At 41.2% G+C, this 12,438-nt stretch overlaps 1 protein-coding gene across 1 annotated transcript; it reads left to right on the top strand.

Moving 5' to 3' along the window:
* The first annotated feature begins 2,696 nt into the window (after positions 1-2,696).
* On the top strand, positions 2,697-6,381 carry LOC134635039 (ZP domain-containing protein-like). The gene is made up of 10 exons (XM_063484554.1): positions 2,697-2,702; positions 2,788-2,836; positions 3,197-3,338; positions 3,463-3,606; positions 3,995-4,053; positions 4,382-4,572; positions 4,657-5,057; positions 5,353-5,452; positions 5,949-6,144; positions 6,245-6,381. Exons 1-10 carry the CDS (start codon positions 2,697-2,699, stop codon positions 6,379-6,381), a joined length of 1,425 nt encoding a protein of 474 aa, XP_063340624.1.
* Positions 6,382-12,438: the final 6,057 nt, after the last annotated feature.

Below are 12,438 nucleotides of genomic sequence, written 5' to 3'. Positions count from 1 at the left end.
TGTGAGATACACAACGTTTAACTGTACTTAATATTAATGACAGATAATAAGTGAAGCTGTGACAGAACAGGAATCTCCTCATCTTTTCACACTGATTATTCTGACTTTTATTTCCTTCTGTGCACAGGTCTGATTATTCTGATAGAATGATCAGAAAATGAAGTTAAAAATGTAAAAGGTGTCGCTTCTTAACTTATCCATATATCTTGAAACACATATTATTATTTTTAAATGCACGAGTGCACACATGTTGTCTTTTATAAAAGATTAAACAAATAGTTAACTTTTTTAAAAAACGGAATAAAACTCACAAAAGGCAGGTGTCACATAGTTGTTACTGAAAAATGTTCCTCAAAAAATTTATTATTTATTAGTAGTAGTAGTAGTATTGTGTGTTTCACTTTCTTCACCTCTAAATCCAGAGTGCCTTGACTAATCAATGGCAGCAGACGTGGCTTCCATGACCTACATTTGTTGTGTTAAAATTGTGATCACATGATCAAACACAGATACAGAACCTTCTTCTTGCAGATAACATGGAGTGATAAACTAAAATAACTGCTGAGAATCTGACTGAGTTGCTTGTATGTTTTCCACAGGTGGAAATTCGGGACAGGGACACCTATGATGGATGTTCTGACACCCTCTACTGGTATTGTTCCAGTGGATACTGTGGCTATGTCTCCAGAAGTCAGAGAGGCAGACTGGACAGCAGCACCAGTGCACCACTCTATAACAGACAATGGTGTGAAGCTGAAACCGTCACCACGCGGGTCGTCCCGACCAACAGACCCTTTGAAATGCGGTGAGCATTTTTTTACTGAAGTATGAAGATACTGTTGATGAGCTTCATTATGTGTAATTATTGGTTATTAATTTTTATTAGTTATTATTCATCTAAAGTCACCACAGTCATTAAATCTGTCTAATATTATGATAAAACAAGAGCTTGGTGGGTGGATGACTTTGTTATTTCCAAACAAACCAGGGCAGCAAGCTGCTGCTGGATATACAGACGTGACAACAATTATTACTGGTACTTGAACACTCTTGTGGATTTGGGAGAAAGATCCGACACTGGAAAACCAAACAGAGCACCAGAAGTTGCCATCCTACCTTTCCTCAGGTAAGCTTCCTGAAGTTTGATTTAAACTATGAGCCTCTGAACTGCAATCTGCAGAATTTTAAAATGTCATCGTGTGGCAAAACCTGCTTCTCTCAAAAAGTTAAACAATAAGCTCATTTGTTTTTATCAACTTTTTATCAGACAAAATAATCATATTTTTCATTTGATTATTAATATAATTTGCACTGTAAATGTTTATTAATGAGAACTCTACCCGTTGCTGTGTAACTACTTTTTAAGGCTATCTTTCCTTCAGCTCTCTCATTGAACATATTTTTCTTTCTACCTTTTTGATCAGTTTTCTATACAAGATAATCATAGCAGTGAATGCCTCATGTTACTGTGTGAGACACTGAGAGAGACTTTGTTAATGTGTTTATTAAAGAGTTCCTGAAAACTGCCCACGGACATACAAGCTGATGTCCTTTGATCCTGATGGAGACAAAGTCAGATGCAGATATGGAAATCCAGGAAGTGCGGAGTGCTACGGCTGCACCCAACCTTCAGGCTTCCACTTAGACCAGGTTAGCTGATGTTCTAATGCACAATGTGTCATGTTTAATGTACAATAACTCACTTGTGGTTTTCCCCTTTTAACTATAAAATGTTCCCACTGTCAGGACTCCTGCACGTTACACTACCAATACACTAATGCTGACCCCAGGGTGGATTCATTTGAGTTGGTGGTGGAGGATTTCCCACAAGGACACATCAGTCTGAGATACTCCGATGGATCCCAGTCCTCCAGGTCTCCTCTGTCCGCAAGAAGGAAACGATCTGTCACTACGACAACAGTCGCTCCCACTACCCCATCGTGGTGGTGGACAGCTACAGCTGCACCCACTACAACTGCAGCTGCACCATGGTGGTGGTGGTGGGGGTCAACTACAGCTGAACCCACTACAACTACAGACACACCCACTACCACATCATGGTGGTGGTGGACAACTACAGCTGCTCCCACTACAACTACAGACACACCCACTACCACATCATGGTGGTGGTGGACAACTACAGCTGCTCCCACTACAACTACAGCTGCTCCCACTACAACTACAGCTGCTCCCACTACAACTACAGACACACCCACTACCACATCATGGTGGTGGTGGACAACTACAGCTGCTCCCACTACAACTACAGCCGCTCCCACTACAACTACAGCCGCTCCTACTACAACTACAGACACACCCACTACCACATCATGGTGGTGGTGGACAACTACAGCTGAACCCACTACAACTACAGCCGCTCCTACTACAACTACAGACACACCCACTACCACATCATGGTGGTGGTGGACAACTACAGCTGAACCCACTACAACTACAGCCGCTCCCACTACAACTACAGCCGCTCCCACTACAACTACAGCCGCTCCCACTACAACTACAGACACACCCACTACCACATCATGGTGGTGGTGGACAACTACAGCTGAACCCACTACAACTACAGCCGCTCCCACTACAACTACAGTCGCTCCCACTACAACTACAGCCGCTCCCACTACAACTACAGCCGCTCCCACTACAACTACAGCCGGTCCCACTACAACTACAGCCGCACCATGGTGGTGGACAACTACAGCTGCTCCAACAACAACTACAGCTGCCCCCACTACCACACCATGGTGGTGGACTACGGGCAGACCGCTGCAGGCGACCTCTCCTCCCCTCAGTAAACTACCTTTGCAGTTCTCTTTCCTTGGTAAGGCCCATTTTTGTCTCAGTGTTTCATGATGTGATGATGCAGCACACTCCGGTCTGCTCTGTTCTCAGCATGTTGCTGCTTTGATGACTCTGCACATGAAGACAGCCATTGATTTAAGACTTGAATCTGTGGTAGAAACAGCTGATTGCAGCAGACCTATTTACTCATGTGACCCACAGTTTATCTTAAAAACTAAATTTCAGGGAGCAGCTGTTTGCACTGAATTCTTCAGCAGCCCAAGAATCAAACCCCACTTTAAGTTTGTTCAAATCCTTGAACTTTTGCTATGCAGACAGTTGCTTCTTCCTCTTTTTTGGTAATGGATGCTTATTTGTTACTACTCTAACTGTACTCCAGTGGATCCACCTGCTCCTTCATGCCAGGAGGGACTATACTTGCCCCAGTTTGTGCACCCAACACCTGCACACGGACAGCGCATTCATGCAGAGGTCAACAAAGAGGTGGAGATCAGAATCAAAGCACAGGCTTCATATGCAGCGTGAGTGACACAAAGCTTGATTAAGGAGGCCTGATGGCAGAGAAACATTATTATCACTTCAGCAGGAAAGCTCAGATCAGCATTAATGAGCAAATCCTTGTTTCCTTCTGTTGTTTTCTTACAGAATACAAGATATCATCATGAGCGGGCCAATGAATATGACCAAGCACAGAACCACACATAATGAGTTTGTGCTTCGGTGGACGCCGTTCTTCAGCGATCTGGGAGATTATTTCCCAGTGTGCTTTGCTGTTGAGTCGGCGACAGGGTTAGCCTCAGTTTCATTCCTTTAAAGACAGAATTAGTTTGGGAGAGCAAAGTCATGATTTGACTCTTTGTGGGTTTTTCAGGTCAGCAGTGACCAGTTTTCCAGGCAATACCCACTCTCATAACCACGGCACCCCGACTTCACAGTAAGTGACTTTTTGTTGTTTTTAATGTTTTAAAAAAAGTGTATTTTCTGTCTAGGCGTGAGAAGTTTAAATAAATGTGCCTTTGGAATAAATAATGCCACTGTGAACAAATTATAAAATGAAGCTCTCCTCATTTGACTTTAAGCTTTACAATTTCAAGAGTGTTTGAAGAAATAATAAAAAGGAAAATTATTTAATTCACACATTAAGTCAACCTATCATTGTTCACTAATGTCTCTTCAGGTCCGGCGTCTATCAGTCCGAGATGAGGTGTGTCATCTTGAAAGTTGGAACAGAGGAAAGTGAGTCTAAAGTTGTCTTTGATATCAAAATTAAAAAAAAAAAAATAATAATAATAATAATAATAATAATAATAATAATAAAAATAAATAAAAATAAAAAATAGAAAATATGTCAGATTTTTGGACATATTTTCTATTTTCTAATGTCAATAATTTTTTTTTTTAGACTTAACTCATAAACTGAAAATTGTAAATCTTTAAATCTGTTGTGTTGGATTGCATTAGGTTTAGCTTAATGAACAGTCCTTTAAATGGGTATCATAAGTAAATTATAAGACTATGTTTTTTTACATCATAACATATTTTCTATGTTTTTAACTTGTTTCAGTTAAAACTAACGTGATCTGCTCCGAGTCTGAAATGAGAGTAGAGGTGGAGAGATCATCCCTCCGTGGACTCCGTGAGGATCACCTGCGTCTCAGTGAGCCCAGCAACACCCTCTGCAGCCTGGAGAGATACTCCAACAGCACTCACATCATCGGCGTCATCCCTCTCAATGCTTGTGGCACTCGGATCGAGGTAACCAGAGCTCCTTTGTATCTATTCTGTTGTTGTTGGTTTAGATATCAGAACGAGGACTGAGAGTGATGTTTGACTCTGCAGGAAGACGAGGAACATCTCATTTTCAAGAATGAAATCACCACAGTGGATGACAGCAGAGCTCTGATCACCAGGAAACATAACCTGGAAGTAGAGTTCTACTGTCAGTACCCCAAAAAGGGGAACGTGTCACTGGGCTTCACAGCACACAGGAAGACTGTGGAAGTGTTTGATAAAGGCTTCGGCACGTTCACCTACCAGTTTGAGTTTTACCCCGACAACCAGTTCAGAAGCATCATTGATCCGAGTTCGTACCCTCTGGAGTACGACGTAGGGCAGAAGATTTACATGGAGATAGATGCTTCCTCCATAGTCAACGACACCGAGATGTTTGTGGAGTCCTGCAGAGCCTCACCGTACGACAACCCCAATTACCAACCAACCTACTCCATCATTGAAGACGGGTACGCATGTGCTGATGGAAGTGAAGTGTATATTATTTAGAGCACATCAGTTACCTCAACATTTGAAAATCTGGCCAAGTTTGATATGAAAATCCACCATTGATCAATATATAAAAGAAAAGAAGGAAAACCAGAATTTTATCAAAGTTTTCTTTTTTCTTTGTGATGAAATGTTTAAAATGAAATGTTGGTGAAAGCTGTAGAAACCCTGTGATAGCTCTGCTTCTGTAGCAGCTTTGATTGTAAGACATGGAGTTACAGCAGCTGTGTCGTCTTTGTGCTCGGCTCTGATTAGGTGCCCCGTGGACCCAACTGTGATGATCCATGAGACCGACAACAAGAGACAGTTTAGATTCTGCATCGAGGCCTTCAAGTTCATCGGTTTGCACGATCAGGTAAAGAACTGTGGGATAAGACTGCATTTCTAAAAGCACCAATTTCTAAAAGCACTAATAAATATGGCCAATTTTAAAGGTATTTATTTAGTTTTTAGTTGCTTTTTTAAACTTTGCTTAGAGTTCTTTTATGTGCTTGTGGTGGAAAAGTATTTCCACTACTCGTCAGTCAATGTCATTTTACTTTTGAGACGCTTAATATTTGGCAAATGTATAAAAATGGCTCGAATTCCTGAACAAATAATGCAATACTGCTGCTAAACTGCTTCATTTATCTTCATTGTTTTGATTTGAAATCCATTGCAGTAGTCCACAGAGGCAAAATTACAATAAAAAACTGTGCAGAAAGGTATGAAGTTAATTAGGCTGTGACATTTGTGCTTTCTCCTGGGCTGGGATGGAGAAGCAAAGGTTTGACTGCACCTCTGCTCTTGTTCTACTAGAGGGGCAACTGTGCATCTGCTGATATACTGACAGTGTGTCCTGTTTCATTCAGGTATACATCAGCTGTTCAGTAATGATGTGTGAAGCAGGGAATCCCAACAGCAGGTGCTCACGGGGATGCATCAACTCCACGTCAAACGATCACCACCACCGCCGAAAGAGGGACTCTGTCATCCAGACTGCAACGCACTTCGTTTCCCAGGGTCCTCTGCGCTTGAGGAGGTCAGCAGACATCAGCATGAGTGCAGGTATGGAAACACAAAGTGTTTCTAAACATTAGTTTCTTTGTTTGACTTTCACTAAAGTGTGAACAATGCTGAGGTAGAAATGATCTTTTGTGGTCTTCAGGGAACAACCTGAACCTGAACCTGGTCTTCATCGCTGGATGTCTTCTCGCTGCTGTTGCCATGATCTGTGGAGTGCTCCTGCACAGGGCCAAAATGTCAAAGGTCAAATACCAGCGTTTGGCCTCGAGTGAAAGTTAAGACAGCAGTGTAATCAGAATACCAGTTCCTGCATTACTTTTGAATGAACCTCATTTTGCTGTCAGGGTTTCTGTGTTTGTGTATCTGCTCATGTTTAAATCAATCATGAATTTAATTCTTTATAATTCAGCTTAATTTGTGTAGCGTGAATTCACAACAACAGTCACCTCAGTTATCTTTATAATGTAGGGCACAGTCCCAGCTGTTACAGCTGTATTTGTTTTTGCGAGCTTTAAGAGAAAACAGATAGAAAACAAGACTTTGAATGATGAATCTTTGGATTATTGTTCAGTCGTACAGCAGCTTTTATTTTTATATGTTAGAGTGTGATTTACAGAAAGTGCTACTGTTGATGTGTGCTCCTCTTTCCTCATCATTTTTGCTTTGAATATCTATGGCTGTCATTGGACTGGTTATTATACATCGTTGTTATCAGTCAATAAAAACATACGTGTTAGTGCTTTTGTTTCATTTGTTTCAAATGTTGGAGAGGTTCCTCTCCTCAGTCCAAGTGTTACGTCAGTGCTCTTCATCAGCATCATATGGCGCATATACAGTGCCTTGAAAAAGTATTCATACCCCTTGAACTTTGACACATTTTGTCACCTTACATCCACAAACTTTGATGTTTTTTATTGAGGTTTTCTGTGACAAACCAACACAAAGAGCACAAAATTGTGAAGTGGTACGAAAATGACACATGGTTTTCAAAATTTTAAGCAAATAAAAATTTGAAAAGTGTGCCGTGCATTTGCATTCAGTCTCTCTGCATCAATATTTTCACTGCAATTACAGCTGCAAGTCTTTTGGGGTATGTCTCTACCAGCGTTGCATATGTAGAGACCAAAGTTTTTGCCTATTTTTCGTTGCAAAATAGCTCAAGCTCAGCCAGAGTGGATGCAGAGCGTCTGTGAATAGCAATTTTCGAATCTTGCCACAGATGCTCAATGGGATTTCTGGACTTTTAATAGGCCATTTTAACACATTAATATTCTTTATATTTCCACACCATGTTTCACAGTGGGAATTGTGTGTTCAGGGTGATGAGCAGTGTTACTTTCCTGCCACACGTAGCGCTTGGTATTTAGGCTCAAAAGTTCAACTTTGGTCTTGTCTGACCAGAACATCTTCCACCTGATTGCTGCGTCCCTTACATGGCTCCTGGCAAATTGCATGTAGCATACTTTTTCCATTTTTGGATGATGGATTGAACTAGTGATGGCCCACTTGAAGCTGATGCTCTGGCGTGAGTTTCATGAAAACCAGCACACTGCTTCAGATGCACTGTGTCGAGGCTTGATCCGTTTGGCCACAGTCACGTGATCAGTGACATCCGAAGCTTCATTTGGAACGATACTTCTTTGGGACCTGATTCAATGGTTTATAAGGAAGTGAATCATTCACGGGAATTTGTCGAGTGTTTTGATGGTGAGAGATAGCTAACCACGGATCATCCTATTCAGAGACAGGGAGCCAGCGAGAAAGAGAGGAGGTTCCTTTGTGTTGGAGTATTTTGAGTTGATTTTGGTCAATCCGGTGGGTTTGCCAGCTTTGTGTTGTTTGCTTTTGTTTTCTGTGTGTTTATTTGATCTTAAAATGTGAAAACCTTAAAATGTCAAAAATCTGCTTTTCATAATATAAATATAATAAAATAACTTTCACTTGTTAGGATTGAAAATTCTTGATTTCTCTTACTAAAATAAGTGGTTATAATCATTTTCATACACACTTTGCAAATGTGTGTACTCAGTCTTTTGGCACTCAGTCTTTTGAAGGTCATAAGGTCATAAGCTTCGTTCAGCGTGACTGTCCAGACTGATGTATTGTAGGAATGACTTAGAGTGCAGAGGGGGAAATGCAAACATGCTTACACACATGGATACTGGCTAGAATAAGTCTCTGGGTCAGAGAGTCCCGAACATGATATTCTAAACCAACTTTGAATCATGAGAAGAACAATGGATAAGAAAATAAGATTATCAAGGCTAGGGAGAGAAGTGTTTTCCTTTTTTGTCTCTTACAGAGGAGGGAGCGGATACCAGACGAGATACGAGGATGCTGTGCAGCAGACACCGAGACTGCCACGTCCGTGCGGGAGGAAGAGAGCTGCTATAATCTACAAGATCCAACAAGAATGCTGAATTTTATAGCATATAACCACTTTGAAAATATGCTGCAGTAAACCAAAAATGGAAGAAAACTATGAATCACCACATGGATGTTTCCTGTGCAAAGATCGATGCTGCTGAAGTGAAGCAGGGCAAAATTAAAGTGGTTTTGTCAGTGACTGAAAAATTATCTTATGAAGTGAGACACACAGAGTAGCGAGTTGCAATGCATTTATTTTACAAGGAAACAAAAGCATACACAGTGAGTGTCTATGCGAGTACTCGTCAGAGCAATCCTGCGAAACTTCATTTATACTGATCAATCAGTAATGAACTAAGAAATTACTGGAAATCCATCTCTTTATGAATTATACATTTCTTGATGGTAAAAGTTGAAGTTTTAAATTTAAAAAAATATATAATAATTTTATTTTTTTCTCATTGCTCATCCGTGTTGGTATAAACGTCCAGTCAAAAATGAAATAGTGAAAGTGTTTTTGGGAAAAAATTTGAAAACTCAAGGTTAAGGTATTTTTTTAGAGAACATTTTTAAAAATGCTGAGTTAAAGGCCCTCGTGAGTGCTTAAAAGAACAGGATCTGCCATTTGAAATCAGCGAGTACTCACTGTACTTAAAGTACTTGAATCAAAGAAGATTACAAAAAGCAACATAGTGAAAATTCTGTGGAACCACATGTGTTTAAAGTTGTTTGGGATATTGTACTTCCCATAAAAAAAGCAAAGTGGGGTAAATGTATGTCTTTGTTTGTAGTAGTTCTTTGTTCTTTCCTCCTGTCTTTTTTCTTTTTGTCTTTGTCAAAAGAATTGCACAACCGGAAAAACCAGAATGCTGAGAGAAAGTGAAGAAGAAGAAGAAGCAAGCACAAGTCTATTCAACAGAGTGTGACACCATGTGTGCAAAAGAGGGTAGTACAGCTATAATAGCACTGCAGGTCACTCCCCAGCCCTGGGTGGATGCAGGTGGAACTGATGCTAAATATTAGAAAAAAAAACAAGAACAATTCATTAATAAACTGATTCAAAAATAAGAAATATAATTTGAGGATTGGAAAAAAAATGATCAATTAATTGCTTAACATAAAGACCAGAGCAATATAGCGTAATAAGAAGCACCCAGCCCTGGATAGGACAACCAAGAGAAGAACCACAGTTGGAGGAAGCAATTTCCTGCAAGGACGAAGAGAAATGGTAAACAGACTGATTCTTATATAGCACTTTTCTACTCTCCCGGAGTACTCCAAGTGCTGTATACAACATGCCACATTCAACCAATCTCACAAGCACTTTCTTCTAAGCTTTTCAGTGCTTCCTAGCTGACATTCACACACTCATCGGAGAGCAACTAGGGGTTAGTATCTTGCCCAAGGATACTTGGCATGCAGACTGGGGGAGCCAGGGATCAAACCAGCAACCTTCTGATCAGTATATGACCTGCTCTATCTCCTGAGCTACAGCCTACCCACAAACCCTTCACAGCTACCAAACAAGCTCCAACTCAACTCACAGCTCTCGCCCCTCCTGATTTTGCTGAATTATTTTAGTTGAATGTTTCTTGAAAAGGTGGCATTGTCCTTTTTTCAGAAGAAGGAGGGAGGACGACAACTACTGATAAGACTGAACTGAAAAGCAGTTTGAGGGTTTTTTATTCTTCAGTTTTTCATCTGAAATACGGAATAGGAATGGGAAGCTCTTAGACATGCTCCTGGTGGAGAGGTGAGCTGTGTGATTGTAGCAAAATGGTTTACAATAAGCATGCCTGTTTTGAATATGCTAACCTATTGCCAGCAGGGACTCTGTATACATAAGGAGGCTCTGTCACCTGCCTCTCTTTGCTCATTGACGGTTGAATTGCGTCTGTTGTCGCTCACTGTTTTGTCGGCTGCATGTGAACAGGTGTATTGATGTGGTATGTATGTGGTGCCCGTTGCACAGAAGCTGTGGATGTTCTGCTTAATCTGACTTGGTTGTCTACTTAGAGGCCTTTTGCTGATGCATCTCCTGTTGCTGTTGGGCTGGGAAACTTACCACTCCCTCCCAGGCATCCACAATACAATAGAAGAGGTATGCGTCGTGTTGTTCGCAGTATTGTTAGCTTTGGGCCTAAACTATTCTGACGTGGGCTATTTGCACGGTAGAAATCACTGACATGTGCTGCTGGGTCGGGAAGAGCTCATCTCATGTCCAGGTAGAGTAGCCTAGCAGGCCAGGTATGTATAAGCTGCCCTTGTCCTGTTTGCCATTTTGCAGATATCGGAGCTGCTGCCGCTCTGCAGGATACCCTACTGTTTTGCTTCTGTTTTGCTTCATTTCTTTTTGTGTTATGTTTTTGTTGGTTTCTGGTTGTGGTGTTTTAATTGAGTAATTGGTGTTTATTTGATTAAGCATTGTTTAATGTTTGTATTTTATTTTGTTCTGAATGGTTGTTTGATTAGTGGGTAAAGAATATTGTTTGTGTAGAATTTAAGGTATAATTCAATCTTTTTTTGTGCGTTTCTAACACTTCTGAGTTCATCCCCTTTCCTTTTGTTTGTGTCCAGGCTGAGAGCTGACAGTGGTGGAGGATCTTTCGGGTGACTGTTCCTCTGTACTGTATGTGTGGTTGTTGCCAGGTTCTCTTACAATTGAATGCATTTTCACAAGTGTCTGAGGTGATTTATTTATCTCATTTGTTGAACTCGTCTCCCCCTCGTGTTGACCATCCTCACCTGCTGGTAAGTTACAGTCCTGAACACGAACTCCCTTCCGTGGTATGACTGAATGTTGTAAAAGTTGTAAAGTTGTAAAACAATGTTTTTCTTTGAGTCATAAATTTAAATTTTGAATTGTGAACTCACATCTTCTGTCTCATTCTAGTGGAACAAATCTGTGTACCTTATTGGTGTTTATGCTCATTTCCTTAGTTGGAATTTCCAAGGTGGTGTCATTGGCAACTTTGGCTGCCCTAGCTATCATGAGGACAGTGACTTTAAAGGGGAAAGTACTGAATCATTCTTTTTATGCCCTCCTGCTGCCACATTTGGCATTGTCAACAGAATCCCCTTTTTGAGAGCACAGACGTGCCTTCATTTTTTGTTTTCATATATTCTATATTTGTTTTAAGTGTATTTAAATTTCTAGGTTGAAGCAAAGCAGCAGTGTTTCTTGTGAGTGTGCTAAGAACTTCTGTTCCCCCCTTCTGTTTCTTTTGTTGGACTCTTTTGTTCTGTTTCAGGTGTAGCTATGAAAGTCAAGCTGCAGGAGCTGAGGCTTTTAGTTTTACAGTTGAGGGCAAAAAATGAGAAGTTGAGGCAGGAGCGGGCTTCGGCCTTACCTGGTCCAAGTCCTGTACCTCCTGCTTCTGCTGTTCCGCTCAACTCTTCCTCCAATGGTAGTGTCCCTCCAACGGAGAGATTGGTGTTTTCTACTATCATATGAAATGTTATTTGTTCAGAGGAAGAAAGGGTATCGGGTTAGCAGAGTGGCTAGAGGAGGTGCAGACTTGTATGAGGGCCTGCCATTTGACCACCTTGAAGGAGAGGCACGTGAGGAAATTAAATTCTGTCATAAGCTAGAAAGGGAGGACCCCGCCAGAATCACTGCCATGCTTCAAGAAGGGGGATGCTGCAGAAAGAGGGTCTCAAGGTGAATCTGGCCAAGTGTGCCTTCTTTCAGCACGAGGCGCATTACTGAGGACATGTGATTTCGGGTAAGGGGGTTTCCCCAGATCCCAGCAAGGTGGAAGCGGCAACCAACTTCACTTCCTAAACTCTTTCAGCAAGTTTTACTGGATAAGAGACCTGAAGCATCTTTAGCTCTGCTGAGGCAATGGGACCAGTTGGTTGAACGGGATGAAGTCCTATACCGCCAGGTCTTTCCCCCAAAGGCCTTGGGGGAAACACTGAAGGTATTTTTACCTTATTTTTTTGAAAGAAGAAGCGCTAACTGAGGTC

The sequence above is a fragment of the Pelmatolapia mariae genome, linkage group LG9 (genome assembly GCF_036321145.2).
Source record: "Pelmatolapia mariae isolate MD_Pm_ZW linkage group LG9, Pm_UMD_F_2, whole genome shotgun sequence".
NCBI lineage: Eukaryota > Metazoa > Chordata > Actinopteri > Cichliformes > Cichlidae > Pelmatolapia > Pelmatolapia mariae.
Note: the sequence above shows the minus strand (reverse complement) of the source record. Positions and strands in the feature narration are given on the sequence as shown.

What these genes read in the sequence shown, in the direction of transcription:
- LOC134635039 (XM_063484554.1), top strand. An exon ending in GAAAGTTGGAACAGAGGAAA is followed by an intron (nt 4,054 to 4,381) that starts GTGAGTCTAAAG and finishes AACTTGTTTCAG; the next exon opens with TTAAAACTAACGTGATCTGC. An exon ending in CTTGTGGCACTCGGATCGAG is followed by an intron (nt 4,573 to 4,656) that starts GTAACCAGAGCT and finishes TTGACTCTGCAG; the next exon opens with GAAGACGAGGAACATCTCAT.